Below are 26,608 nucleotides of genomic sequence, written 5' to 3'. Positions count from 1 at the left end.
CATTGGTCTATGTATCTGTTTTTGTGCCAATACCGTATTGTCTTGATGATTACAGCTTTGTAGTAAGGGCTAAAGTCTTAGATTGTGATGTTCAATATTACTTTGGCTATTTGGGGTCTTTGTGGTTCCATACAAATCTTAGGATTATTTGTTCTAGCTTTGAGAAGAATGCTGGTGCAATTTTGATTGGGATTTCATTGAATGTGTAGATTGCTTTGGGTAGTATTGACATTTTAACAATATTTATTCTTCCAATCCATGAGTATGGAATTTTTTTTCCACTTCTTTGTGTCTTCTTCAATTTCCTTCATAAGTTTTCTATAGTTTTCAGCATACAGATCTTTTGTATCTTTGGTTAGGTTTATTCTTAGGTATTTTATTGTTCTTGGTGCAATTATAAATGAGATCAATTTCTTGATTTCTTTTTCTATTGCTTCATTATTGGTATATAAGAATGCAACCAATTTCTATACATTGATTTTGTACCCTGTGACTTTGCTGAATTCATGTATCAGTTCTAGCAGCCTTTTGGTGGAGTCTTTTGGGTTTTCCAAGTAGAGTATCACATCGTCTGGGAAAAGGGAAAGTTTGACTTCTTTGCCAATTTTGATGGCTTTTATTTCATTTTGTTGTCTGATTGCTGATGCTAGGGTCCTGTTCCGTGTACCTCGGTTGGAGGAAAGTGCCACTCCACTCCACCATACATGGTCTCTGGCCGGGGGGCGCAGACAGTCTTTGTCCTTTGAATGGTTATATACCTTCTTCCTACAGCACTCCAGGGAGGTGATTACTTTCTCCCAAGGTGGACTGCGCCTCTGAACTAGTTACCAAGCCCGGGGCTGGCTCTCCTCCCCAGGTGCATGAACTGGGCAGCTGGCCCCAGTCTAAAGAAAGTCTCACAGTTAAAGAGATTGGATCTTTCTCCGTCACAGTCTATGGTTTTTCTTTTGTCCAGATACAGTCCTATGCTTCCCCAGCCTCTCTTTCTCTCCCCTTTGTCTCTCCACAGAAGGGGATCCCTCCCATCCATGCCTACGTGGCCCATTTTGTCTCTCCCAGTTTGCAATCATACACCTATGGCCCTCCAGTTTGTCTCCATGGGTCCCTGGAGACGTCTTTGTCACTCTGCAGCTGGACTCTGGCATTCAAAGTGCTTTGGCCTCATTTTATGAAGAGCTGCAAGATTGTTCTGAAAATAAAAAAANCAAAATGCTTTGGCCTCAACACTGCCATGTATGAGGGACAAGGGAACATTGGGTCCCCTTACTTCTCCACCATGTTGGATTTCAACCTGATTGGAATTATTTTAAAAGCTGTAAAGGACATCATGGAGACAACTGGAGCTGATGTGGGGCAGGAACCCATGAGCCATGAGATCATGACCTGAGCCAAAGTTGGACGCTTAACCCACTGAGCCACCCAGATGCCCCCCATTTATCTTTTAATAAAGATCAAACTTTAAGCTGCCACCCATCATCCAATCTTATCAGTTGTCCCCCAAATACCTGTTATAACATGTTTTTCCCCTCAAGGACAAGATCCAATCTGGGATTACATATTGCATTTGGTTGTTGCTTTAGTCTCCTTTTTACCTGGAACAGTTCCTCGGCTGTTCTTTTTTTGGGGGGAGAGGGGTATTTATTTTTGAGAGAGAGAGAGAGACAGAGTGTGAGTGGGGGAGAGGCAGAGAGAGAGGGAGACAGAATCTGAAGCAGGCTCCAGGCTCTGAGATGTCAGCACAGAGCCCGACGGGGTGGGAGTGGGGGGCTCAAACTCTTGCACCGCAAGATTATGACCTGAGCTAAAGTCAGAGGCTTAACTGACTGAGACAGGCACCCCAGCTATTCTTTATTTCTCATAACATTGACATTAAAAAATACTGGCCAGTTTCCCTCATACATATAAAATATTTCTCACTTGGCATTTTTTTGTTTGCTCATATTTAGGATCAAGTTCTGTATCGCAGCCAGAAAGCTGCAGAAGTGATGTTGTATCTTTCTCAGGCTAATGTATCTGCAGGAACATGGTGTTCTTCTGCCCCTCATTGCTATTGGTAAACTTCCCTCCCCCCCACTTAGAATCAGCACTCCTTGATGATTCTTGCACAAACCAATTTTTACTATACTTGCAAAATTATTACTTTCCACTCCATCCCTCTGTTCTTATTTACCCGTTGACTTTTTCCCTCTTTCTACATGTATGTATGTATTTACTATCAGTGTGGATCATGGATTTCTATTTTTTGAATGGTTTATCATTTATTACTATCCTATATTTTTTGAATGGTTTATCATTTATTACTATCCTAAATTGTTGTCAAATTTTCCCAGATTCATTCAGTGGAAGCCCCTTCAAGCTGGCTAGTGTGTGTGTCCTTTTAACATGCTCCAATTTTTTTTTAGTGCTTCAATGCTTTCTGACACTGTAGGTTCATATGTAAATTTTCCTGTCCCAACCTTGAGATAGAAGCTGGAATGCAGGGAGGCTTGTTCCTTTTAGTGGAAAAAGGTGTTAGAAGATATGGGTCTTCTGTTGATTGTTACTGAGGTGTGTTTACTTCCAGGCACGTTTAAAGCTCTGCCATTTCCGAGCATTACTCCTTGTAATATTGACACAGTTATTAAGACACCCTCCTTTCTGGAAGTATATAATTAAGCAACAGATTCTGGACTTGAAAATTAGATTGTTGGTGATAGTGGTAGATAGTGATAGATAGTGGTAGTGGCGATAGTGGCAGGTCATTAAATTCTTTAAGAGGTGAAGTTTAGGCCTCTACTGAATCTGAGATAGCAAGATGACTGGCCTTGACAAATGAATAACTAAATATATATAATATTTATATATCTATATCTAATATAGATAATAATTTATATATCTATATCAGAGAGAGAGAGAGAAGAGAGAATGCCATTTGGACTATAAGCAAGCAGACCTTGCAGCTTCCACTCTTACCTACCATGCCCCAGGATAGCTTATCTGAGGATGAAAGAACACATGAAGGGAAGGTTCGACCAAGAGCCAGTACCAGCTCTCTGTCATGTGAGTGACAGCCACCTGTAATCACCCAGCCCGAGCTGAGCTGCCAGATGGCTGCAGCTACCTAAGTAACCCAAGGCGACTATCAGAAAAACCACCCAACTGCAACTTTGTGTACTCCTTAAAGAAAATCCTTTCTGGGGGCGCCTGGGTGGCTTAGTCGGTTAAGCGTCCGACTTTTGCTTAGGTCATGATCTCGCGGTTCGTGGGTTCGAGCCCTGCGTCGGGCTCTGTGCTGATTGCCAGCTCAGAGCCTGGAGCCTGTTTCGGTCTGTGACTCCCTCTCTCTCTGATCCTCCCCTGCTCACACTCTCTCTCTCTCTCTCTCTCTCTCTCTCCTAGAAATAAATAAAACATTTTTTAAAAAATCCTTTCTGAATATTTCCAAAAGCAGATTACAATTGTTGTTCTCACATATTTTTAATACTTGTATTGATGTATAACAGAATATACATACAGAAAAGTATACAGATTATAAGTATGCAACTCAGTATATTTTCACAAACTAAATATACTTTATAGGGGCGCCTGGGCGGCTCAGTTGGTTGAGTGTCCAACTCTTTATTTCAGGTCAGGTCATGATCCCAGGGTATTGGATCAAGCCCTGTGTCAGGCTCTGCACTGCGTGTGGAACCTGCTTAAGATTCTCTCCCTCTGCCCCTCTCCCCTCGTTCATGCTCTCTGTCTCTAAAATTAAACACACACACACACACACACACACACACACACACTTGTATAATCAGTACTCAGATGTAGAAACCTAACTTTACTACCAGGACACAATTCCCTTTAGCCCCTTCTAGATAGTATTCCCCACCCTCAGCCCTGCTTTCAGAGACAATTATGATCCTTACTACAAATATCATATATTAATTTTGCCTGTATTCTACGTTAATAAATTATATTATACAGAATGTAATCTGTGTTGGGCTTTTTCTTTCAGCATTATGAGTTATTGCATATAGTTGTAGACCATTTGTTCTTAGTGTTATATAATCTTCAGCATTCATTATCTATTGTTATTTAATATATTATCACAAATTTGGGGCCTTGAAACAGCAAACATGTATTCTATCAGAATGATAAGAAAATTCGCATATCCCTATTAAAGTTCTGCAAACAGGTCTCTTAAAATCTTTATGGGTCTCCTCTGAATCTTACTGAAGATTAACAAAAGCCATATCCACAAATATTACTGATATAAGCCCTTATCCACCTTGGGCTTCTGCATAGACTGCTGACAGACAAGGCTTTCTTAGAAGTCCATTTGTTAGGCTGAACCATTTCCTGAGGCACTGCCTTGGGTCTTTCTTAACAATGGGTTTGTATCTGCATTACTTTTGGGTCTTGTTTTTTTGAGAGTTTTTAAAATTTTGGTATCATTGGTCCTTGGACAGGCTAGGAATCTTCCAACCCAGCAACCCCAGCTCCTTTTTGTTTAATATGCCTTCCTTTTTTTTTTTTAATGTTTATTTATTTTTGAGAGAAAGACAGACAGAGTGTGAGCAAGAGGAGGGACAGAGAGAGAGGGAGACACAGAATCCAAAGCAGGATCCAGGCTCTGAGCTGTCAGCACAGAGCCTGATGTGGGGCTCGAACTCAAGAGCCATGAGATCGTGACCTGAGCCAAAGTCAGACACTCAACCGACTGAGCCACCCAGGCGCCCCAATGTGCCTTCCTTTAGCTTACCTCTTTCTGTTTGTTTTTACTATAAGCAGCAAGAAGATGACCCCTTCAACACTCTGCTTAGAAATCTTCTCAGTGAGAGCCTCAATTCATTTGGTAAAGTTTCTATCTTCCACCCCCCCATAGGTGACAGGGTTGCCAAACCTAACAAGACCTCTTTTCCTTCAGTTTCCTTCTTTCCCTACTTCCCTACAATTGCAACACTCTTCAAGGCCATTTGGCTTCAAACAAGCTCTTTAATACCCTTTGGTCTTCACTAATGCTCCTCAAATTCCCTCCTGCTTTTACCAAGATAAGGTCCCAAAGCCATGCCCACATGTTCAGGTTTCTGTTATGGCAGCACCGCAATATCCAGACTTTGGTCAAGCCCAGAAGCTAAAACCCACACATGGGAGCCAATTATAATTGCTGTTCTGAATCTTTCTTTTGCTTAGCAACTTTGGCTATCATTCAATATCAGTAGATATAGCTTCACCCAGTGTCTCATCGTCTGACTGAGCCATATCTTTAAACTTTTAAATTATTAATATTTAAAATTTAAATGATTAACATTTTAAATGTTAATAGATTTGCCAATTGCTCTCCTAAGTTGTATCAATTCACACTCACCACAATGTATGACAGAGCTGCTTCTCCACGTAATTGACCATACAGTGAGTTAGCAAACTCCTTGACCTTCACTAACTTCGTAATCAAAAACATCTCATGGAGGGGGATAGGTGAAATAGGTGAAAAGGACTAAGAGGTATACACTTCCAGTTATAAAAGAAATAACTCATGGGGGTAAAAAGTACAACATAGGGAATACAGTCAATAATATTGCAAGAATTTTGTTTTGAAATTTTCACTGTTGTTCTAATTTGCATTTCATTTATTATGAATAAGGTCCAGTATACTTTCATATAGTTAAAAGCCATTATCACTTTTTCTGTCAATTACCTGATCATAATTTTTGTCCATTTGAGAGTAATTGATCCTTTTTTCTTATCGATGCTTTAGAGCTCTTGAGGAAAATAGACCTTTATCTGTCTCACAGGTTGGAAAGGTTTTTTTCAGTTTGTCATTTATCTCTTAAGTTTGTTTATAGGCATTCCTTCACTCAGGGTTTTTATGTATGCAAGTTTATTACTATTCCCTTTATATCTTGCTTAGTGATCTCTCCCTGAACTCTAAGATGATAAAAAACAAAGCACAAAAACTCCACCATTTCCTTTACTACTTTTCTAATTTCATTTTTAATATTAAAAAATGTGATCGATCTGGAATTTATTTTGGTATAAAGAGGGTGAGAATCCCACTCTCCCCCCATCTGGTTAGTCATTTCTTTGAATACAATTCATTCAATAATCTATCCTCCCCTCCCACCAATGTTTTCATTATGTTCTACATTTATTGTATCTTTTTTTCCCTACTTGGTCTTGATACATCTTTTATTAGAACCATGGAACCATCGGTTGAGTCATGAATCCGGAAGTAGAGAAGAGAGTCTATGGTTCTAACGCTTGCATGCAGAATTCCAGTCAACCTTGGGGTGCCTGGTGTAAGCATCTGACTTCCCCTCAGGTCATGATCTCCAGACTGGTGAGTCCCAGCATCTGACTTGGCTCAGGTAATGATCTGGAGGTTGGTGAGTTCCAGCTCCACGTGGGGTTCTGTGGCTGACAGCTCAGAGCCTGGAGTCTGCCTCGGATTCTGTGTCTCCCTCTCTCTCTGCCCCTCCCCCACTCGAGATCTTTCTCTCTGAAAAACAATTTTTTTTAATTAAAAAAATTACAGACAGCCTAGCCACTTCTTTTCGTAAGTCTGCCACAAAGAGCAGTCAGGGGGAAAGGCTCTGAATTACTTCAGAGGGTTTGAGAAACGGGAAGGGAGGATGAGACGGAGAATGTGAACCTGTCTTTGGTAGCCAGCTAAAATCTTTATTGTCCGAGGTCTAGTCTGGTTTCTTTTATCTCATCCTAACTACCCGAACCTTCCTTTGAAATGGGGCTGGAGGGCGCCCCGCTCCATCTCCTCCGGAAGCCCTTTCTTTTCTACAGTCTCGCTGAGAGAGAGACGCTCCGTGGGCATAGGGAATAGAACGGGGCTGGGGCAGGCTGTTGAGATGCCAGGTTTGCCAGCAAAGGGCTGGGAGGGTCGGGAGAAGGACCTTCTCGCTGCGCTCCCGCAATGTCCTCTGCGCCCACGAGAAGGCGCCCGGGCGCTCGCTTTCTCCGCGCGTAGCCAGAGCCTCCGCCGCAATGAGCCCGGGAGCCGAACCGCTCGGCGCGGCGATCTGAACAACCCGGCGGCGGCCTGAGCCCTTCCCCGCCCGCCAAGGGGAACAGGGTGCCGGGAACCCCCGGCTTTGTTTCCGGAGCTGGGGTGCAGCGCTTTCTCAACTCTGCTCTCCACCCCCACAGGAAACGCCCAGAACCACCCACCCCACAGCGCGGTCTACAAAGCCCCGAGCGTCCGAAGGCGGGAGGGGTCGGGCGAGCCCGAGAAGCAGGAGGATCCCCCCGACCCAGGCTCACGCCCGGTTCCGCGATCAGGCCGCCTCCAGCCCCATGAAGACCCCCAGGCCGGGGCTGAGAGCCTGGCGCAGCCCGGACCGAAATCTTGTGGCGGCCTCAGAGCTTTAGACAGGTCAGTGCTCGGGCGGGATGAGGGGCCCGAGCTGGAGGCGGGAGGCGGCGCGCTCGCCGGTCCCCCACGGTCCCCCGCACAAGCTTCCCGAGGCCACTGGCGCGGTCACCTCCGCCGGGGGCATCCAGCAGCGCGGGCGTGATTCTGCATTTTTCATGACAAGCAAGGTGTAGAGCCGCCCCGTGCAGCCCACTGGGTGCCAGGTGATGCTCGGACCGAGGGGTGGGGGATGCGCGGGCCAGGGGGCGGCGGGCTTGGGGACATCCGCTGCTCTGAGAAAGCAGTGCACTCCTCCTTGCACGCGGCTGCGAGGAAACCGCCGCATGCAAAGCTCTCCTGCATCAAGATGCCGGGCCTCGGGCGTGAGAGGAAACCGAGATGCGCGAGAGGGCGAGAAGAAAGGAGGCCGAGAGACCGAGGCCCCGAGAGTGAAGGGAGGAGGGCCGGGGGAGCGATTCGCTGTGCAAATCCTAGCGCGCCGCGATGTGGAGAGCGTTCCGGGGAGCTGACCCGAGCCCCCGGAACCACGAGGCTCGAGGGACCCAGCCCGCGCCTCCCCTCCGCACCTTTCTCACCCTCCCGCCCCTCCCGCCCTCCAGGATGCGGCTGGGCCGCCGGGCCCTCTGCGTGCTCGTGCTGCTGCTCGCCTGCGCCTCGCTGGGGCTCCTGTACGTGAGCACCCGGGACGCTCCGGGCCTCCGGGCACCTCTTGCGCTGTGGGCGCCCCTGCAGGGCCCCTCCAGACCAGAGCTGCCAGACCTTGCGCCCGAGCCCCGCTATGCACACATCCCGGTCAGGATAAAGGAGCAAGTGGTGGGGTGNGGCCTTCTTCTGAATCTTAGGTCGAGGGAAAAAAAAAATCTCTCCTCCCTGAACCTTGTCATGGTGATGGGGGTGGGGGTGGGGGGTGTGCAGGCAGAGGAGAGCCTGAAAGGCTTTCTGATGTCCACGTGGGAAAAAAAAAGTCCAGGTGGGGTCCTGAATGGTGGGAGGAAGACTCTGAAATCCTAGCAACTAGCCCCCCTCTATGCCTCTGTAAAATCCAGATTTAGGGGATGGGTCATCACACCGGGGGTGGTCTCCACTCCTGGGGGCTATGTGAAGAGCAGTGTTTAAGGGGACAGACCTTGGGTGGGCAGGGTTGAAGGGCAAGGTGTGGGGTGCTGTGTTAATATTTTGCGGGGTGTACGGAGCTGGGCTCGGATGACCCCTCATCTCCCCTCCAGGCTGCTGTTTGGGAACTGCAGTTGCGAGGCCAGTGGAGGGAGCCTTCGTTTCCCCTTCCAAAGGCAGGTCCGGGCAACTGACCTCACCAAGGCCTTTGACCCCGAGGAGCTGAGGGCTGCCTCTGCCTCCAGGGAGCAGGAGTTCCAGGCCTTCCTTTCAAGGTACCGGCTGGAAAAGAGGGCAGGTCTCTGAGCAGGGTGGGCCGTGGGAGGCCTGGAGGGAGGGTGTGACCGGAAGGAGAACCTTCTGATTCCTTCTCTGTCCTCCACTGCCAGGAGCCAGTCGGCTGCGGACCAGCTGCTCATAGCCCCTGCCAACTCCCCTCTTCAGTACCCCCTGCAGGGTGTGGAAGTCCAGCCCCTCCGGAGCATCTTGGTGCCAGGTGTGGGGGGCCTGGGGGATGGCCTAAGCCACTGTGGGGGTGGCAGAGTTCAAGGCTGGGTGAGGAAGAGCTAAGGAAGATTGGAATAGGGGGCAGGGAGCTTCTGATGAAGGCAGGATTTGAGGGCAGAAGGGGGTTCCTGAGGCAGGAGGTTTGGACAGAAGGAACTCTAGGGCTGTCGGGAACTGCAGCTGACTGTAACCGGAGAGGTTTGGAAGAAAGAATCTATTCTTTGCCGACTGACCAAAGATTAGGTGGATAGGTGGGTCGAGCCATAAAGAGCTATTGCTTTGACGGAAAGGAGTGAAAACTCAGTTACTCTAGGCTGCGTCCCCAAATGTGCCCTGCTGTGGCCTCAACACAGAAGGATGAGTGAGAAGGTCTGTGCTGTGTGGGGTGAAAGAGAGAAGAGAAAATGAGGAAGAATTCAAAGCTGTCTGGGATTCTGATTCCCTCTCCTTCCTCCCAGGGCTGAGCCTGCAGGCAGCTTCTGGTCAGGACCTTTACCAGGTGAGAGGCTGGGGAGGCCAGGTGGGCATTAAGGATGGAAGGGCGCCCAGGAGACTTAGTAGGTTAAGCAACCGACTCTTTTTTTTTTTTTTAATGTTGATTTATTTTTGAAAGAGAAGGAGACAGAGCGAGAGCAGGGGAGGGGCAGAGAGAGAGGAAGACACAGAATCCGAAACAGGCTCCAGGCTCTAGGCTGTCAGCACAGAGCCTGACGCGGGGTGAGAACTATGGACTGTGAGATCATGAGCCGCGCCAAAGTTGGACACTTAACCTACTGAGTCACCCGGGAGCCCGAAGCGACTGACTCTTGGTATCAGCTCAGGCCATGATCTCACAGTTCCTGGGATTGAGAGCCCTGTGTGGAGCTCTGCACTGACAACATGGAGCCTGCTTGAGAGTCTCTCTCCCTCTCTCTCTCTCACAATAAATAAATAAACTTGGGGGGGGGGATGCTGGAGGGAGACAGGGCTGCCAACGGAGGGATGGAGGAACCAGAGAGTCAAGAGGCAGGTCTGAGGCCTAACCCTGTCCTCTCCAACTCCCTCTCCCAGGTGAACCTGACTGCCTCCTTGGGCACCTGGGACGTGGCAGGGGAAGTGACAGGAGTGACTCTCACTGGAGAGGGGCACCCTGATCTGACCCTCGCCAGCCCAGGGCTGGACCAACTCAACCGGCAGCTACAACTGGTCACTTATAGCAGCCGAAGTTACCAGGCAAACACAGCAGACACAGGTGTGAGGTCTGGGTGGAGGCAGGGGTGAGCTGGGTGGACAGAGAGCCCAGAAAGGCTGAATCGGGCAAATGGCAGAGGGTGTGGGAGACACTCAGGCAATGGCCAGAGCTGCCCAGTCACACAATGGGCATTTCAGCTAGGCCAGCAGGGCCATGGAGGGAGAGAAGGGGCCTTTGTTCATCTGGGGCCAGAGGAGGCCAAAGGGAAACCCGAGCCTTGGGTGTGTCCCCCTTCAGGCCAACCATGGGGGCCCCAGGAAGTGACTTGCCCCAGGAGCCAGAAGGCTCAAACTCTATTCCCAAACCACCACTTACGGGAGGGCAAGGGGCTGCATCCCCCAGAGCTCCTGTTTCTCCTCTAGCAAAAGAGCACAACAGGGCCCTCCTGCTTCTCTCCAAGACTGGCTACACCAAATCTGCTCCCACTTTGGGGCCTTTGCACTTGCTGTTCCCTCTGCCTAGAATGCTCTTCCCCCAGATTTTTGCATGGCTGGCTCCTTCTTGTCATTTGAATCTCAGCTCAGATGTCTCCTCTTCACTATCCAATTACTTGCTTTATTTTCCATTCAATGCTTGCCAGTATCTGAATTTTATTTACTTAGCCTAGAACCGAAGTGACTAGGTTCCTATCTCAGTTTTGTTGCTTAAGAGTTGTGTAAATGAAAAAAAAAAAAAAAAAAAAAGAGTTGTGTAAATGTAGACAACTTACTTAATTTCTCTATGCCTTTTTCTGTAGCAGGAATCTACTTATAGGGCTTGTCAAGATTGAGTTCATGTATTTAAGGTAACTTAAAAAGTACCTGCCACATATTAAATGCTCAATAAAGGTTAGNTCCCCTGCTCACGCTGTCTCTCTCTCTCTCTCTCAGAAATTAAAAAAAAAAAAAATCAAATCTTTTGTTTTCTGTCTCCCACCCATTAGAGTGTTAGCACCATGGATGTAAAAACCTTGCATTCTTGTCAACCAGGGCCCGGAAAAGTGGTACGCAGAGTAGGCACTTAAATAGTGATTTACTGAAAAGGCAATGTTGTCCCAGCCTTAGGGACCACATCTGATGTCCTTTCTTCCCAGTCCGGTTCTCCACGGAGGGACATGAGGCCGCCTTTACCATCCGCATAAGACACCCACCCAACCCTCGGCTGTACCCACCTGGGTCTCTACCCCAGGGAGGTGAGGCTGGTGCGTTCAAGGACCTAAATCCAGGCCTGGTGGGGAGAAGCTGGGAGAGGGGGACCTTGGGAGATGTTTTCCCGTTCCTCACTCCCACTCTCCTTCTCTGCACCCAACCCCTGCCCCTCACTCCCAGCCCAGTACAACATCAGCGCCCTGGTCACGATCGCCACGAAGACTTTCCTTCGTTACAATCGGCTCCGGGCGCTCATCGCCAGCATCCGCCGCTTCTACCCAACGGTGACCGTGGTCATCGCGGACGACAGTGACAAGCCAGAGAGCATTAGTGGCCCCCACATCGAGCACTATCTCATGCCTTTTGGCAAGGTGCGCAGCCAGCGAGGCTGAACCGCGCGCCAGAGGGCGCCGAGATAGAGAGAGAGAGAGAGAGAGAGAGAGAGAGAGGCGCGCCCTCTGTCTGAAGTCACAGGAGTATTGATTCCAGGACTACGTGTGCCTCAGAATTACTGGGGTGGCTGTTAAACATGGCGTTGCCTGGAACTGGATAAGCTCCGTGGGAGGAGGAATCGTTCCTATCTTATTTGCGCTGCATCCTTAAAATGTGCTTAGCACCTAGGGAGCGCTCAATAAATGATGGATGGATGGATGGATGGATGGATGGATGAATCAATGAATGAATGAATGCACATATAAATTAAGTGCGTTCTAAGACCCTCCCCCAGAACACGGACTCATTACTCCTGGCAGTGGGAAACTGCATTTTTTGGCCTAGCTCTGAGCCATTCGTAGGTACAAGAAAGTTTAGAGAGGTGTCGGGAGAGAGAAGGAAAGGTGGCAGGGGGGTTATGTCCTATCTCTACAGCCTCGCTAACTGTATATACCCTGCCTCCAGGGCTGGTTCGCAGGCCGGAACCTGGCTGTATCCCAAGTAACCACCAAGTACGTCCTGTGGGTGGACGACGACTTTGTCTTCACGGCGAGGACGCGGCTGGAGAGGCTTGTGGACGTGCTGGAGCGGACGCCGCTGGACCTGGTAAGCGACCGCGGAATGCGGGGTGGGAGAACGGGGGACTCCAGCAGGCTGCGGCAGCCGCGGGGGAGACCCGGCCGAGAGCGGCCGGCCCTGGGACGGACAGAGGACGAGCCTGGGGGACGATCTGGGTCCTGCAGGGGTGGAGCGGAAGAGGACGCGGCCGGGGACCCGCCCGAGGGAGGGGCAGCTCGCGGCAGTCTGGGTCCCGCCTGGAGCCGGCCTCCCACTCCCCGCAGGTCGGGGGCGCGGTGCGCGAGATCTCCGGCTTCGCCACTACCTACCGGCAGCTGCTGAGCGTGGAACCCGGCGCGCCAGGCCGCGGGAACTGCCTCCGGCAAAGGCGCGGCTTCCACCACGAGCTCGTCGGCTTTCCAGGCTGCGTGGTCACCGACGGCGTGGTCAACTTCTTCCTGGCGCGCACCGACAAGGTGCGCGAGGTCGGCTTCGACCCGCGGCTCAGCCGCGTGGCGCATCTGGGTGAGTGGCGCCCCCTCCCGGCCGGGCCCGGCCCCGCAGAGACCCCGCGGGGCGCTGGGCGAGACTCCAAAGGCAGCGGCTACTCCTACGCCCACCCCAGTGGAGCCTTCGGCTGGCACCCGGGGCCCCTGGAGAGTTGTGCTAAAATTTACCAAGACTTGCGCCCCGGCAAGAGACAGGGCTCCCTGCCTCCTGGCCCGCACACCCTATGAACATCCAAGCCCAGCACAGCTACTGGATCAGCCTTTAACTTCCCCACCAGTGTCAGTGCCACCTTTAATCCAGTCCCAGCCGCTTTGCCTGGCTCAGACCACACTCCTGGAGCAGCCTATTAGCATTTATTGAACATTTGGGCATGTGTTGGGGAGGATGGGGGTATGTTCTCAAAGCACAAAGTAAGGATGCTGACTTCATTTTACATAAGAGTAAAACTAGGACCCAAATGAATTAATTAGTAGCCCAAGGCCCTCAGAAAAAGAGGCTTTGCATGTGCAGCTCCCATACCCCAACTCTCCGTTCTCTCATATGGGTTGGCCTTCTGCAGCCTTCAGATGCTTCATCATGTACCCCCCTTCCCTCCACTCCCAGAATTCTTCCTAGATGGGCTTGGTTCCCTGCGGGTGGGCTCCTGCTCAGACGTCGTTGTGGATCATGCATCTAAGTTGAAGCTGCCTTGGACGTCAAGGGATGTGGGGGCAGAGACTTATGCCCGGTACCGTTACCCAGGATCACTGGACGAAAGTCAGGTGGCCAAACATCGCCTACTCTTCTTCAAACACCGGCTGCAGTGCATGACTGCGGAATGATGGTCCCTTGGGGCCTTCAAACTGTCAGGCTGGGCCTGCCTCCTTGTCCCTGCCAGGAATTTCTAACAAACCCCAGGAATTTCTAGCAAACCCCAGCACCCAGTGACTACTCCACTGACTGTCCCTGATCCCCTTCAAAATCTGATCCCAAATAGGGGCTTGTCCTGGTGACACTCCTCCTTTCTGTGAGTGCCCAGGGATGTGATGGAGCCATAACTCATCCCACGGCCAGTGCCAAGTCCTCCCTGCAACCCTCTTCTCATGGGGCAGGAAGTGGGGGGGTCACTTTCTAAGTGCCAAAAAGCCCATGGGGACTCTAAGAACCTAAAATGGAAATACTCTCATCTCCTTGGGACTGAGGGGGTGGGGAAGCCCCCAATGTGTATTCCCAGGGCTGTGCCCCCCATCTCTGGATCCAGGACTCTATGCACCGGTTCCAGCCCCACCCCCAAGGAGAGAACCAGTGACTCCAGAGGGGGTGTGGGGGCCGGTGAACACACAAGTGAAAGCCATTTTTAGTTGTGTCTCTGCGATGCTGTGGGCATGGAGAAGGGGCACCAAGGGTCGGTGTGCAGACACCCAGACCCACTCCATGAACCCCAGAGGCTCTTGGCTTTATTAGTTGCATGAAGTGAGGGGATTCTTCACACACATATTGTTGGGGCCCTCCACACTCCAAGTGACCAGGTCAGACCCACACTGTGCACGTCTTTGGGCCAGTAGGCTCCTGGAAAGGAGAGGGGACATGTCAGGAATAGATTAGGTGCCCTCCTCCATCCCTCAGCACTTGGCAGCCCACTGAGGGGCACACCACCCCACTTTGAAACTCTGGCTCCTCAGTTCATGTGGAGCTGGGCCCAGTCTCCTTGGCTTAGCCTTAAATGGACTAAATATTTCATCCCCCCCCCCACATTCCTCCCCCAGCTTCCTTCTCTGCCCCCTTCCCCAAACCCTCTGCCCAGATCTTCAGCCACTGACTCACATGCCACTTGCTCTACCCCGCACCTCCTGGATCTCACTCCTATTGCTACTGCCCCCTCACCAGTCTCTCCAGGGCATGAGCAGCTGCATCCTGGACGCTCACAAACAGCTGCTCTGGGGTCACTCTGTCCAAGAGTCCTGCCTGGGTCAGTGTCCCCAGCACTGAGGCTGTGTAGAAAGGCTGGTCAGCCTCTTAGATCTTAAGTCCACACTGTGTCTTTTTCCCTCCCCCAAGCGTCCAGCCATTCCCCCGCCTCCAGGCCCTCCACACCTCTCACCATTACACTGAGCCAGGAGAAGGTGGATCCCAGCATCTCGGCATCGCCTGGCTAGCTGCGGAGGTGGGGCGGGGGGTTAAATCCCACCTCAGAGGGTATGCATGGGATAAAGACTTTCTCCTCAACCTACCCCGTCCCTCACCTGTACCACCTCTCTGGCCCCAGCAGCATCCGCAAAGGTAATACCACTGCAGTCTAGGACCACCACTCTGACAGGCTCAGCAACTAGGATGGGAGAAGGCAGGAGTACCCAGATGCCTCCACAGGTCACACCCAAATCTCCTTCCTCGTCATCCCATCTCACCTGCATCAGGTGGGCCGTCTAGCTCTGGAGTGTCCTGTGGGTAGAGAAGGGCAGTTACCACCTCCAAGACACAAGCATGAACTTGCACCCATTAAGCACAGTGATCCCCTCCAGAAGCCTTGCCTGCCTCCTACTCCCAGAGAAGCCACACTCCCCTTTGACCAAGCGTCTCACCTTGCCTCCTTCTCCAAGCCCCAGGTGCCCCTCCAGGATGCGGCGGAACTGCCCACGTGTCCCAAAGTAGAGTGGTGTTGGGTATCTCAGGATGCAGAGTCCTGGGACCTTGAGGAGCTAAGATGTCAGAGGGTCAGAAAAACATCTGGGTCTAATCTTCCCTTCCCTCTTTGTCTGTAGCCCACCCACCTTGTGGCTCTCTCTGAGTGGCCTGTAGAGCTCCGTCCCCTCAGCAAGTCCAAGTGCCAGGCACTGCACCCTGGGCAGGAAGCTGGAGTCAGATTCCCAGCCTGACCTGGCTGGAGAGTCACCCCAAGCATCTGTTCTCTCCCCACCCCTCTTCCTGACTCCTCTCATCTCTACTCCCACCTCTGGGTGCGGCAGACCACAGTCATCATGGAGAAGACCACGCCTACGGCCAGGCCCAGGTCCACACTCAGGATCACTACAGCCACCCACGTGACCATCCATACAGCCTGCAGGACATGGGTGGGAGTGAAATGCCCTGAAGAAATGCCAGGCCATGGCTGCTAGGGAAAGAGGACGTGGGGGGGGGGGGGCAGTGACTGCCAGGACAAATGAGAGGGAGGGATGGCCCAAGAGAAGGTAGAAAGAATGACAGAAGGTGCAAGATTGACCCAACAAGGGATATACACCAAATGGGATCACCCCAGACCTTGCAGCACAGCTGGGGAGTTACAGATATCTCCTCAGTCTGAAGGGGTTCAAACCCTGCCCTCCACTTTGTCTCTGAGTAATGGGATTAGGAGGTATGCATGTTGGGGGCAGGGGAGGAAAGCTGTAGAATTTAGGACCAGGACAATTAGCTCAGATGCAGGGCAGAAGCTGGGGATGCTGGGAAGTAGGAGGGGGCAATCCGGGAGGTAATGCTACCACTTCTCACAAAGTCCATGCGGCTGATGCGCCACAGTTGTGGAAGTTCCTGCATCTGGAAGAACATCTGGCGCATGCTGGAGATGTTGATGCAGGCCAGGACAGCCTTGGGGGCAGAGGAGGCAAGCTGACTGCCCCGATGTCCTCGAATATAGCCACCCCTCCCAGCCACCCCCATGCCTCCTCTGTTCCTCACCTTAGGCAGATAGTAGAAGAAGGGCCCCAGCCACAGCAGTACTGACAGGACGACTATGCAGGAGAAGAGACCAGCCAGCTAGAAAGAAGGAGGGATGGACGCAGAGAAGGAAGGGAGCCTCACTCACCCCTGTGTGAGAGCCGGTCTCCCTGCCTCACTCTGCCTCGTCTTCCTTGGAAGTCTGCCTCCTTCCAAATCCCCTTCCATGAAGATATTCCTCAGTCTTCACCTCCCTTCTGGGTACTCTGCCTCTCCCACCCGTCTTTCCCGTCTCCCAATTAAATGCCTACCATTCACCAGTCTCTACTTAGACATAGTTCAATCTCCCTATTTGTGTAGCCTGTGTCCATCTTAAAAGCCGCTGTTGGATTACCCTAAAATCAGGGGAGCCACATTCGTAGGGCACCCGCAAAGTAGGACAGCAGAAGTATTAGCGGGAGACTTTCATATGTGATATTTCTTTTTAAAAGAAAACGTCCTCATGGAGCAGGGGGAGTCAGAATTTTGTCTTTCAAGTTTATTTTACAGTTCAGGATTGTTCTTATTGTGAACTACATACGGGACACCGTAAACTTTTTCAGCACTTAGAGTCTACCAAGGGCTTAGTGGAGCCTTGCTATCTTCTATCTCTCCTACCTAGACACCCCCACGCCCTCATTCATTCTCCCTCACAAATTCCCATTCTCCTCTACACAGCTGCCCCCAGGTATCTGTCTATCAGTCTTCCACCTGTTTCTCAGGTGGAAGAAACCACCCCAACCTAACCCCCACCCCCATGCTCCACCCAAGGGCTTGCTCTTACCTGTGTGTTCCCACCGGCATCCACTAGTAGGCTGGTGGTGGCCAATGTGGCAGAGTTGGGAAAGCAGGAGAAGAGGGAGGAGATGAGGTTGGAGATGCCGTGTGCCAAGAGCTCCTGGAGGCGTGCAGTCCGATGAGGAGGAGGGAGAGACAAGGGCAGGGGGCGGGGGGGGTGCAGGAGACAGGGGATTAGGGAGTTGTCTCCTGAATGCAACTGGGGTCCTCAGCCAGAGTCACACCTGGTTGGAGTCAATAGTGTAGCTATACTTGTCTGCGTAAATGGAGGCCAGGGAGGCAGACACAGCAAAAGTAACCAGTGCGATGGGCAGTGAGTCAGCCAGGATCCTGGGCAGCTCAGCCAGGTTGGGAAGATGGGCTTGGGGAAATCTGCAGAGAGAGGGATCCATGGCGAGGGTGAGCTGTGTATAAGAAGGATATAGGGAAGAAAGAGAAAATAGGGTGGCGCAGGCCAAGAGGAGGTGTTGGGTGGGAGAAATCTGAGAATAGCAGGCTGGTGTCTTGATTCTCTCTTACCCCCCAGGCAGCAGCCCCACAATCTGGACGTTGTATCTTGTGTCCAGGGAAGAGGTGAAGCAGAGCACAGAGGCCAGAAGCACCTAGGAAAAAGCAAATTAAAGCACGGCAGGAGATGCGCTTCCTGGAAGAGGCTAGAAAAAAGCTTCACATGAGAGAGGATTAAAAGGCAGCATTAGGTGTTTGCAGGGATCCAGCAACCAGGGGATTTGGTGTGTGTTTGGAAGGGGTGCCTGGCAGCCGATTTAGAGTGAAGGAGAGTGGGGATGGGAAAGGAATGAGGTATACTTGAGGCTATTGTAAGAGATGGACCAGAGGAAGGGAGAAGGGCTCTGCTCCCATGAGGGATCGCCGATATCAAGAAGTACATCCAGCCATCCTAAGTAGGACAGCTGGGATATATCTAGGGATCTACGCCGTATGGGTGGAGATGTGGAACACTCGTTTAGTTGGGGGGAGAGAGAAATGTAGGTGGGCGTGGGAAGGGAGAGAAACAAGTGAATTACAGGGAAGGACCGGGTGCTAGGAGAGGAGTGGAGGTGCTGTGGCGAGCGACACCGCAAGGGAGCGCTGTAGGCAGGAAGAAGGCATTCTAAGAGGTCTAGAAGAGGCTCGGCCAAAGATGTAGGCCCTTGTGGGTGGGGGATTCTGAAGGGTCAAAGTGTTCTGGGAAGAGGCCTGGAAAACAACATGTGTGCACAGGACTTCTCTCCGTAAGCTCGCTGCATTCCACGAGGGGGCGACAGCGGCCAGCTCTACCCGACCGGCAAGGTCTGTGTAGTTCAGGGGACCGCGCGCGACCCTGGAGCCAGCCTCACCATGACGATTTCCCCTGGGATCGGGGTGGGGAGCTTGTCTCGGAATCTCACGTTCAATTCTTTGACCGGCACGAGCAGCGCCAGGCTGAGTGCCGAGATGGTCAGTTCGGCCGGGCTACTCCGGGGCAGCGCGGTCAGCACGGCGGCCAGCGTCTGCGGGCAGGGGCGGTGATCGAGGGCCCGGGGCCGGGTCGACTGCCCTCGGAGCCGACCCACCCGGACAAGGCAAGGCCTCCCGGCTCCCGTCGGGGCCTCAGTGTACGCATCGCCCCTCATTCAGCCACGTGGTTCTGATCTCCTTTCCTCCGCCCCCGTCTCCCTCTACCCCTCCACTCGCCGTCCTTCCTTCCCGGTTTCCCTCTTCCCAGGACCGCTAGAAGCCGCTTCTCGGCTGTTCTCCACCCCCACCTTGAAGAGAGAGAAGCAGCCAATCTGGCGCGGGAGGGGCAACCCCAAAAGGCTCGGCAGCTGGGACACGAGCACGTGCAGCGCGGCCCCGCTGGTCAGCGCTTTGACCACCGGCTCCGACAGAAAGGTGGACAGGACGCCGAGCTGCAGCGCGAACATGCCCAGCTGCAGGGGAGAAGATGCGCAGTCACTACAGGAGGAGCGGACTCGCCGGAGCGCAGTGCGCCAGCGTCCCCGCGCACCCTTCCCGCCTAGACCCGCGCATGACGCTTGTCCCTCCCCCTCCCCTGGCCCAGTTCCCCCGAGACCCCAGTATGGATCCCTCAGGGTCTTCGCTCACCATCAGGGCCCCGCTGCCGAAGGCCAAGGCCGCAGCCCCCCCAACACGCTGAGCGTCCAACTGTTCCCTCTCGATTCCGCTCAGGTTACCCCCGAGGGGTTCGGGCACCAGCCGTTCCACCGCAGAGCCCGTCATGAGGCTGAGTACCGCGAAAGTCCCTAGGGCCGGGGGACAAACGCAGAGATCACCAGCTGCGCCGCCTGGGGCGGGGCGGCTGTCCAGGCTTCGCGCCCTCGGGGCTGGGATGCAGCAGTCAGACCCCGCTCTCCGGGAAGGCTGCCGCTCGTGTGAAGCCCGCGGGGCCGAGGGCCAGCGCGGCAGCCCGGAGCCGGCGGTGAGGCGGGAAAGAAGGGCGCACCGGCGGGCAAAACCTGCCCTCTAACTGCATCACCGCCCGCGGGCTGCGCGCTCCTTCGCGTGACCGCTCATCTCTTCTCCCCTCCTCCAAGCCCCGGAGGTGTTCATTGAAACCAGATTTCACGAGGGAAGAAAAGTTCCGAGGAAACTCCCTTCTCTCCGCACCCACTCAGCACCCCCAGCAAGCTTTGCCCAAGTCCGAGGTTNAACGGGGGAGGGGGGGCGGGGGAGAGGGGACTAAGAACTAAGGAGCTTACGAGAACCGATGTCTCAAACCCCCGTCCATTCTCACCCCCACGGAGGAGAGGAGTCACTGGGTCACTCACCCGTGGACAGGTGTCTCCCAGTACCCAGCAAGGTGTAAATGAGGACGGGGAAGAAAGAAGTGTAGAGTCCGAACACTGGAGGCACGGAGGTCAGGAGGGCAAAAGCCATGCCTGTGTGAGAAATGGAAGGGATGATCTTCGGGGTCTGTGTATGGGATTCGGGGAAGGTGACTAGCGTCCAGGACTCCGTCCTCTTCCCATACTCTTAGAGGCTGGCATGGAGACGCTAAATCGTGCTACACGAGGGAACCTAGGGGTTAACAGGCCTCCGTGGGAGGTCGTGGGGCGGACAGGGTCACAGATCCGTGTCGGCCCAGTCCGCGGGGGAGTAGGGGGCAGGTGTGGTGCCTCTCTCCAGTTCCCTGACCCGGAACGTGTCCAAGACTTCTGGAAGAATTGCGCAAATAAAGGGGGCTGGGGGGAGGGGATCTGATGCAGCTCCGCAGTCCTTACCCAGAGCTTGGTCTCAGGTCTTCGAACCCTCGGCCACACTAACCGGGCCCTCGCTCCCAGGGGCCGAGCCCCTGCACCGCTGCGTGCCCTCCAGAGCCTGGGCCCCCTGACAGGATAGTGTTAGGGCCGCTCACCCTGGGGCACGTGCACGATGCCCACGGTCACCCCGGCCACGGCATCCCCGAGCAGCCAGGCCCGCCAGCTGTAGCGGGGCAGCCAGCGCAGCGGGGGCAGCCGCGTCTGCAGCAGGCGCCACGCCCCCGGTCCGGAGCAAGCGCTGGCCCACCGCCTCCACCGTCCGCACAGTCGGGATGAGCGGGGCTCCGCGAGTAGCTCCGGCGCCTGCTCTGCGTCCCCGAAGAGTCGCTGGAACCGAGCCTCGGTGAGAGGTTCCCTGAACTTGGCGCCCAGAGGGAACCTAAGGTCGGAGGCCTCTCCCAGGCCCGGGCAAGTCCTGGCGGCCGGTAGCCCACTCATTTTGCCCTTGGCCACCTCCAACCCCGCCTAGTCTTAAATACCCCTCCACCCGCTAGCCCCGAGTCCCGCCTCCACGAAGCTGGGTCCAATCCGGCCCCGGAGGGCGCCCTCTCTTGGGGACCTTCAACGGCCGGGAGAGAGCAAAGGCTTCGGGAGAGGGAGTCTTTATGTTAGGCGTTTCCTCAGACGTCCCTGGCGGGATCGCTGGCTCTGGAGCCTGCCTGGGCGGGGCGGGGCGGGGCGGGGCGGAGAGGGGGTGTGGAAAGGTGTTGGGACCAGAGACCGAGGCCAAAAGACAAGCGCATCCTCAACACCCAACACCCACTTTTTGCCACTCCTAAGCCTTTGATTCTGCCTCACTCTCGGCCCTTTAGGAGGAGACAGCTGGCGGGGCTGCTGTGACCCGGTCATTCCCAGAGCCTCTGCATTCCCCCCAAGAAGGTTCAGCATTCCCGCCCCCCCCAACACACACATGCCTCTCCCCCAGACCCAAATCCTTAAGGGGCACAGCTTATCCCAAGAAAGTGTAAGGGGCTCTGTTATAAGCTTCGCCAACTGCTGAGCTAGGCCACAGCTACATGTATTGGACAGGGACGAACGTACCACCACCCGTGCCTCCACTGGGAGCTGGGACTTCAGGCCCAGCTCAGGGCCTCACCGGAAATACTGAACTGATAGGAAATTTTGATTTCACCTCTCAGAAGCCAAAAAAATTTGAAGTGCCATTTATTATGTTCAAGCGCTATTTACAAAGTAGGTACTCAAAAACATAGTTGAGGTTAAATTAAGTTCAAAAGGGGCATGCACCCACCTCATGCTCGCCTGTGGTCCCTCAAGAGATGCAAAGGTTCTGAGCTCCAGAATCCTGCTATTTGCCCCATCCCCTCCTCCATTTACAAGAATGCTTGGCACCCCTCCCCATCACCCTCTGGTCCCCAGTCCCTGACCCCAAAGCCCTGGGGGTGGGTTAGAGTGAGGGTGGGTCTCCCCTCTTCAATTCCTCCTATTGTTCCCCAGAAGTCTTATCTGGGTTGCACGTCCTGTCCCCCCCTTTAGAAGTCCCTCCCCCCATTGTCGGCCAGAGGGACCTCAGGCCCACAGGGAGGCTCCTGCTCCTCCTCACCCTCCCACCCCAGGAGCCTATTGTCTGCTGAGGAAGCCCAAGTACACGTGACCAAGCCCAGGGGACAAACGGACACAGTGGATACACCGATGCCCCCAGGACCCAGGACAGGGCATCTGGACGTGGATCTCTGCATGTTCGGCTTTCTCTGTCCCAGGGGCTATCCCAGAAGTAGGGAAGGGTGAAGACCCCCATGGGCTGTACATTCTCAGGTCTGTGGCTTGAGAAGAATCCCTTCCTGCTCACCATGGACATACCTTATGACCTTGCAGACTGCGAAAAGGAGAAGACCCAACGCTGAAAAGGGCCACAGCCCCCAGCATCCTCTCCACCTTCCCATTCTCCCTCAGCAGAACATGGAGGCCTCAGAAGGAAAGGTACTCGGGCACTTAGTGCTTTAGAATCTTGGGTGTTGGGGGAATGGTGGGAAGTCAGATCACACTGGGCTTTCCAATGGGGGCCAGATGGAAGAGGAAGCGGGCTGGGGAAAGGGCAGGATATACATCAAGGAATTAGGGTTTTCCAATGGCCCCAAGTTCCAGGACTGGACTGTGCGGTGCTGCCGCTGTAGGTGAGGGACAAAGACAGCAACATCTTTTCTCTCACACCGTGTGTCCTCTCACCAGACTGTCCGCAGGCCAGCTGGTGGTCCTATTTCACTTCACCCCACCAACCCCTCCTACAGCGTCCCCTTCCCTCTGCCGAGAGAGCGGCCTTAGTGATATCACAAAACCTTTATTCTCAGAAAACCAAAAGAAACAAAACCAAAACCAAAACCAACCATTTTCATCTGGCCCCTGCCCCAGCCCTCCTGTCCACCCACACATCCTCTTTTGGGGGGGGGGGGCACCTGTGATGCATGCATAAGGGGCAGGAGCTGAAGGAACCTGTGTTCCTTAAACAGAAAGAAGTCCTTTTGAGTCTAGGTCTCCTCGTCCGCATCCACACCACTCCCAGCCTTGCCCCCTCTCCAGACACATCAAGAAGGAATTCCGAAGTGGTGCCAGAAGGTTTGCCCTGAAGTTCCTCAGGAAATAGGGTGGCTGGGTCAGCACCACCCGGGGCCTTCACCAGTTACAGCTCATCTTCATCCAGCTTGGCAAGTCTGGCTTGGCAGGGAGGGGTGCTTGGTATTGGCAGAGCTGGGGGAGAGTCACGAGGAGCTTGGGGGATGTCACTGAGGGCCTGAGGAAAGACTCAAGTCAGAGGGTAAAAAAGGTTCAGGNACCCCCCCCCCAAGTGCTCAGACTGGGGCAGAAGAGCATTGGGCCTCCGGTTTCCTATTCTTTCCCCATACCTCAAACCCCCGAAGTCTCCCCAGGGTCATCATGTCATTGCAGCGCTTGGGTACAAAGCACATGACCTCCACAGCTTGCTGGGCCACAGGTGAAGAGAGGATCATTGTCATTGTCAAGAAAGAAGCCTCTTCAGACCATGTTTCAACTCTCAACCAGCCTCCCCCTAAAAACCAGACAGCACAAACCACCCAAGAAGCTGGAAGAACCCAGGAGACTAAAAAAGTAAGAGGTGTAGAGTGTGTCCTGGAAGATCTGGGAGCCCTCACCTCCAGCTCTTCAGTATCCATCCCAGCTCTACTGTAATATTTGAGAAAATCCTAAGGTGTAGAAATGAAACGCTCAGGGAGGTCTTGAAGACATGCTCAGAAACTTCCACATCCTCCCCTTGAAGACACAGCTAGGGATGCCCAGGAAGTGGGGGGGGGGGGAGCCTTAGGAACCCTCAATTAGGAACCCTGAAGAGATGAATGAGAGAAGGGCTGTCCCAAACAGAGGCACCCCCAGGGAACAGGTGGTCCTGACCTTGAGCAGCAGCTGATATTTCATGATCCTCTGCACTGGTTTGATGAGGAGGTCGTTGAGCTGCAGGCGGTGCCCTAGCTGCTGCCGGAGCTCCTGGGGACAGGGACTTGGCAGTTACGTGGCCTGGAAAGCCTGATGATTCTGTTCCCCGTCCCCCAAGGTGCCTCGGCCACTGACCTCAAAGTAGCTGTCCCCGAACTCTGACACCACGTGCTCTGACTTGGGCTTATTCTGACAGTACACCACGTACATATGCAGCCTGCGCTCCTAACAGGGGTAAAGTTTGAGGAGAGCAGGATGGGAGAGGGGAGAAAGCACATCTACAGAGAGCCTCGACCCACTCCCAAGCCCCTCCCCTCCAGGGCCCCACCCTCTTAAGCCTCACGTGTTTGATGAATAGATGAGCCAGCCAATCAGGGTCCTTCAAACACCGCTGCAGCTCCTGCAGGAAATAGCTGGAAGGGTTGGCAGGGAAAAGGCTGGTCAAATACCCCCACCCCACTCAACTTAGAGCTGTCTACCCTAGCTGTGCCATTAAGCCACTCCAAACGTTCCTCAGGCAACAGTGGGCCCAAGGGTAGGATACAGAGACAACCAAACGTCTATGCCCTTCCCCCTCACTCTCCGGGATCCACCACTCACTCTCGATGCCACTCATAGATTTGCTGGATGTTCCCAAATACAATCCTGTCACGGCCTCGAAGACTCTCTGGGACCCCCTGAGCGGCCATGGTGGCCATGTAACCCTGCAGGAAGGTTCAGGTGAGAGCATGAGCGTGGGGGGCCAGCCCTGGTGGGAAAAACCCCTCCCCCCAAGAAGTCCAGGATGTAGGAGGTACTGGGAAGATGGGACAGAGGAGCATCTAGGCATCTCCTAAAATTTGCCTTGGGCGGAGGGAAAGGGCTGGGCTAGAGCTGGGAAGAGAAAAGGGATCTACCTCCACAATCTGCCCCAAGTCATCCACATACATTTTCTCTGTCTCTACCAGTTCACTCAAGACATACCTGGGAAGAGAACAGGAGTGCACAATGTTGATCTAGACACTTCCTCTCTACTGGACTAGAAGCCCCTTCATTACCACAGCCAACCTCAGAGGAAATTCCAAGTATCAAATACAAAATGTGAGGGATGATTCTCTGGAAGTTGCACAACTGGGGGGGGGGGAGCCAAAGGGAGGGAGAGTGTGGAGACACTTACATACTCCTTTCCAGAGCCTTCTTCTTCTGTTCCTCCTCACTCTCAGGGGCCTGGGATAGGGTCTCCTCCTCAGGTGGCTGGAAGGAAAGAACATCCCAGAGTAAGCAAATGGATGCCTTTTGGGGAGCTGTGCGGATCCATTTCTTCATACCTGTGTCTCATCTCCACGGCCCTCCAACAATGTGGTCAGCAGGGTTAGTTCTGGCAGCTCCTCTCCCGTGGCTAGAGCAGGTTCCAGCATCCAGTTCTGGGAGCCAGAAGTCAAGTGTCGGAGGTCATGGACGGTAGCTATGTCTCCCCAGTGACCAGTGGCCCCCAACCAGCCCTCTCTCCCGGGTTCCTTCATGGATGTCCTACATGCTTCTGTGGTGCTCCCTGCTCACCTCATATGGTCCAGCCTGACCACCGTCTGCCTCAGTTTCCACACTGAGGCAATGTTTGGAATGATCCAACCATCTTCTCAGGCCACTGACTGGCCCTGGGGGGCCCGGGGAACAGGGGCCAGAGCTGAGGCCAGAGCTGGGGCCAGAGAGGGCAGCCAGACCCGAAGCAGCAGAAGCTGAGATACTCCCCTCACTGCCAGCAATGGAATAGGATTCTAATGGGGAGTGAGGGGAGAAAAGGGGCCATAGATATTACTCTAGCTCCAGATACAGGGTCCCTGGGGAGCTCCCAGAGGCTCCTCTTCATAATGCTGAGCCCCCCTCCCCCAGTGCCCACTCTCTGGTCATCCTCATTTGGGTTGGCAGGGATAGCAAATTTCACCTAGGCACCCTTGAGAGGAAGGACAGTAAACACCTGGGTTCCCAAGGCCTGGAAACTTCAGTTAAATGTGGAGGTTCCCCCATATCCTGAACATGGGGGGGCAGCCATCTGGGCAGACACTGGAGGCTAGGGGCGGCCATCTGCTCTCCTACAATCTGCCCCCTTCCAATGGGCACAGACCATTCCCAGAGAAGGTGGAGGGGGGGAGCCAAAAGCCCATCCGCCACCCCCAGACTCCTCCTCCACCAGTTGCAGTAATCACTATAAAAAGAAAAGACTTCTGCAGCCCATCTCCCCAACACATGCACAAACCCAATAGAGGGGGCAAGTGAGGAGAGCTCTTCAGGGTTATCTGCCCTGGGCTCATGAACAGAGGAGCTGTTATTTGTCATAAAGCCCCTGCTAGACCCCCATGCTCATTCCTGCATCCCTCTGTCCCTTTTCAGATCTGAAGTAGATTCTCAGCAACAGGATTTAAGGAATATGCAGTTCTAGGCCCCAGGGGATTGTGGATGGGTTTTTCTCATACCCAGTTGACTACAAAACAGAGAAGAGTCTCCTGCCCCTTCCCCAATGTCCTTAACTTGAACTGATAAAAATTTGGAGGCAGACAGGATCTTGGAGATCATCTATTAAGTCACTTTCCTGGAAAACACAGGTACAGGTTTCCAGTCTCTAAATCCCTAGGGCCAGGGCAATCCGAAGCCCTGA

General features: G+C 53.4%; 3 protein-coding genes across 5 annotated transcripts in view; 1 reads left to right on the top strand and 2 right to left on the bottom strand.

The window, feature by feature from the left end:
* Nucleotides 1-6,953: 6,953 nt before the first annotated feature.
* On the top strand, nucleotides 6,954-16,787 carry B4GALNT1 (beta-1,4-N-acetyl-galactosaminyltransferase 1). 3 transcript variants are annotated; one of them, XM_077757583.1, is made up of 12 exons: nucleotides 6,954-7,351; nucleotides 7,951-8,169; nucleotides 8,578-8,739; nucleotides 8,854-8,960; nucleotides 9,430-9,470; nucleotides 10,022-10,202; nucleotides 11,275-11,373; nucleotides 11,510-11,700; nucleotides 12,227-12,367; nucleotides 12,604-12,844; nucleotides 13,433-13,590; nucleotides 15,568-16,787. In XM_077757583.1, the coding sequence occupies exons 2-12, from the start codon at nucleotides 7,952-7,954 to the stop codon at nucleotides 15,679-15,681; spliced, it is 1,653 nt and encodes a 550-aa protein (XP_077613709.1). In that variant the 5' UTR covers nucleotides 6,954-7,351; nucleotide 7,951; the 3' UTR covers nucleotides 15,682-16,787. The 3 variants fall into 3 exon arrangements, with proteins under 3 accessions (XP_077613709.1, XP_077613707.1, XP_077613710.1); XM_077757581.1 differs by having other exon boundaries at nucleotides 11,275-11,382; XM_077757584.1 differs by having other exon boundaries at nucleotides 11,275-11,382; nucleotides 13,433-15,657.
* LOC144226220 (solute carrier family 26 member 10-like) lies at nucleotides 14,294-20,991 on the bottom strand. Its single transcript, XM_077757585.1, has 16 exons — nucleotides 20,649-20,991; nucleotides 20,062-20,172; nucleotides 19,379-19,536; nucleotides 19,039-19,203; nucleotides 18,631-18,783; nucleotides 17,813-17,895; nucleotides 17,518-17,665; nucleotides 17,280-17,393; nucleotides 16,478-16,555; nucleotides 16,292-16,387; nucleotides 15,388-15,504; nucleotides 15,214-15,247; nucleotides 15,052-15,134; nucleotides 14,910-14,964; nucleotides 14,693-14,799; nucleotides 14,294-14,377 (listed from the first exon to the last, which is right to left on the bottom strand). The coding sequence occupies exons 1-16, from the start codon at nucleotides 20,989-20,991 to the stop codon at nucleotides 14,339-14,341; spliced, it is 1,884 nt and encodes a 627-aa protein (XP_077613711.1). The 3' UTR covers nucleotides 14,294-14,338.
* A 2,197-nt stretch (nucleotides 20,992-23,188) lies between these two features.
* Nucleotides 23,189-26,608, bottom strand: part of ARHGEF25 (Rho guanine nucleotide exchange factor 25) — a 5,130-nt gene continuing 1,710 nt past the window's right edge. The window contains exons 3-13 of the mRNA XM_077757425.1: nucleotides 25,516-25,730; nucleotides 25,284-25,379; nucleotides 25,133-25,209; nucleotides 24,873-24,939; nucleotides 24,577-24,680; nucleotides 24,320-24,389; nucleotides 24,112-24,201; nucleotides 23,935-24,027; nucleotides 23,679-23,729; nucleotides 23,412-23,489; nucleotides 23,189-23,299 (exon numbers count right to left, since the gene is read on the bottom strand). Of these exons, the coding sequence (XP_077613551.1) occupies nucleotides 23,189-23,299; nucleotides 23,412-23,489; nucleotides 23,679-23,729; nucleotides 23,935-24,027; nucleotides 24,112-24,201; nucleotides 24,320-24,389; nucleotides 24,577-24,680; nucleotides 24,873-24,939; nucleotides 25,133-25,209; nucleotides 25,284-25,379; nucleotides 25,516-25,730 (1,052 nt within the window). The remainder of the gene's footprint in view (nucleotides 23,300-23,411; nucleotides 23,490-23,678; nucleotides 23,730-23,934; nucleotides 24,028-24,111; nucleotides 24,202-24,319; nucleotides 24,390-24,576; nucleotides 24,681-24,872; nucleotides 24,940-25,132; nucleotides 25,210-25,283; nucleotides 25,380-25,515; nucleotides 25,731-26,608) is intronic.

Source organism: Crocuta crocuta, unplaced genomic scaffold (assembly GCF_008692635.1).
Source record: "Crocuta crocuta isolate KB4526 unplaced genomic scaffold, BGI_CrCroc_1.0 scaffold549, whole genome shotgun sequence".
NCBI lineage: Eukaryota > Metazoa > Chordata > Mammalia > Carnivora > Hyaenidae > Crocuta > Crocuta crocuta.
This window is presented reverse-complemented; position numbering and strand designations above follow the sequence as displayed.

Coding starts and splice junctions, on each gene's coding strand:
- B4GALNT1 (XM_077757581.1), top strand. CDS start 7,952: ATGCGGCTGGGCCGCCGGGCCCTCTGCGTGCTCGTGCTGCTGCTCGCC. Junction 8,740..8,853: donor TTCCAGGCCTTCCTTTCAAG/GTACCGGCTGGA, acceptor CTCCACTGCCAG/GAGCCAGTCGGCTGCGGACC. Junction 9,471..10,021: donor CTGGTCAGGACCTTTACCAG/GTGAGAGGCTGG, acceptor TCCCTCTCCCAG/GTGAACCTGACTGCCTCCTT.
- LOC144226220 (XM_077757585.1), bottom strand. CDS start 20,991: ATGAGTGGGCTACCGGCCGCCAGGACTTGCCCGGGCCTGGGAGAGGCC. Junction 19,537..20,061: donor TGGGAGACACCTGTCCACGG/GTGAGTGACCCA, acceptor CCCCGGCCCTAG/GGACTTTCGCGGTACTCAGC. Junction 15,505..16,291: donor GCATCAGCCGCATGGACTTT/GTGAGAAGTGGT, acceptor CTGACATCTTAG/CTCCTCAAGGTCCCAGGACT.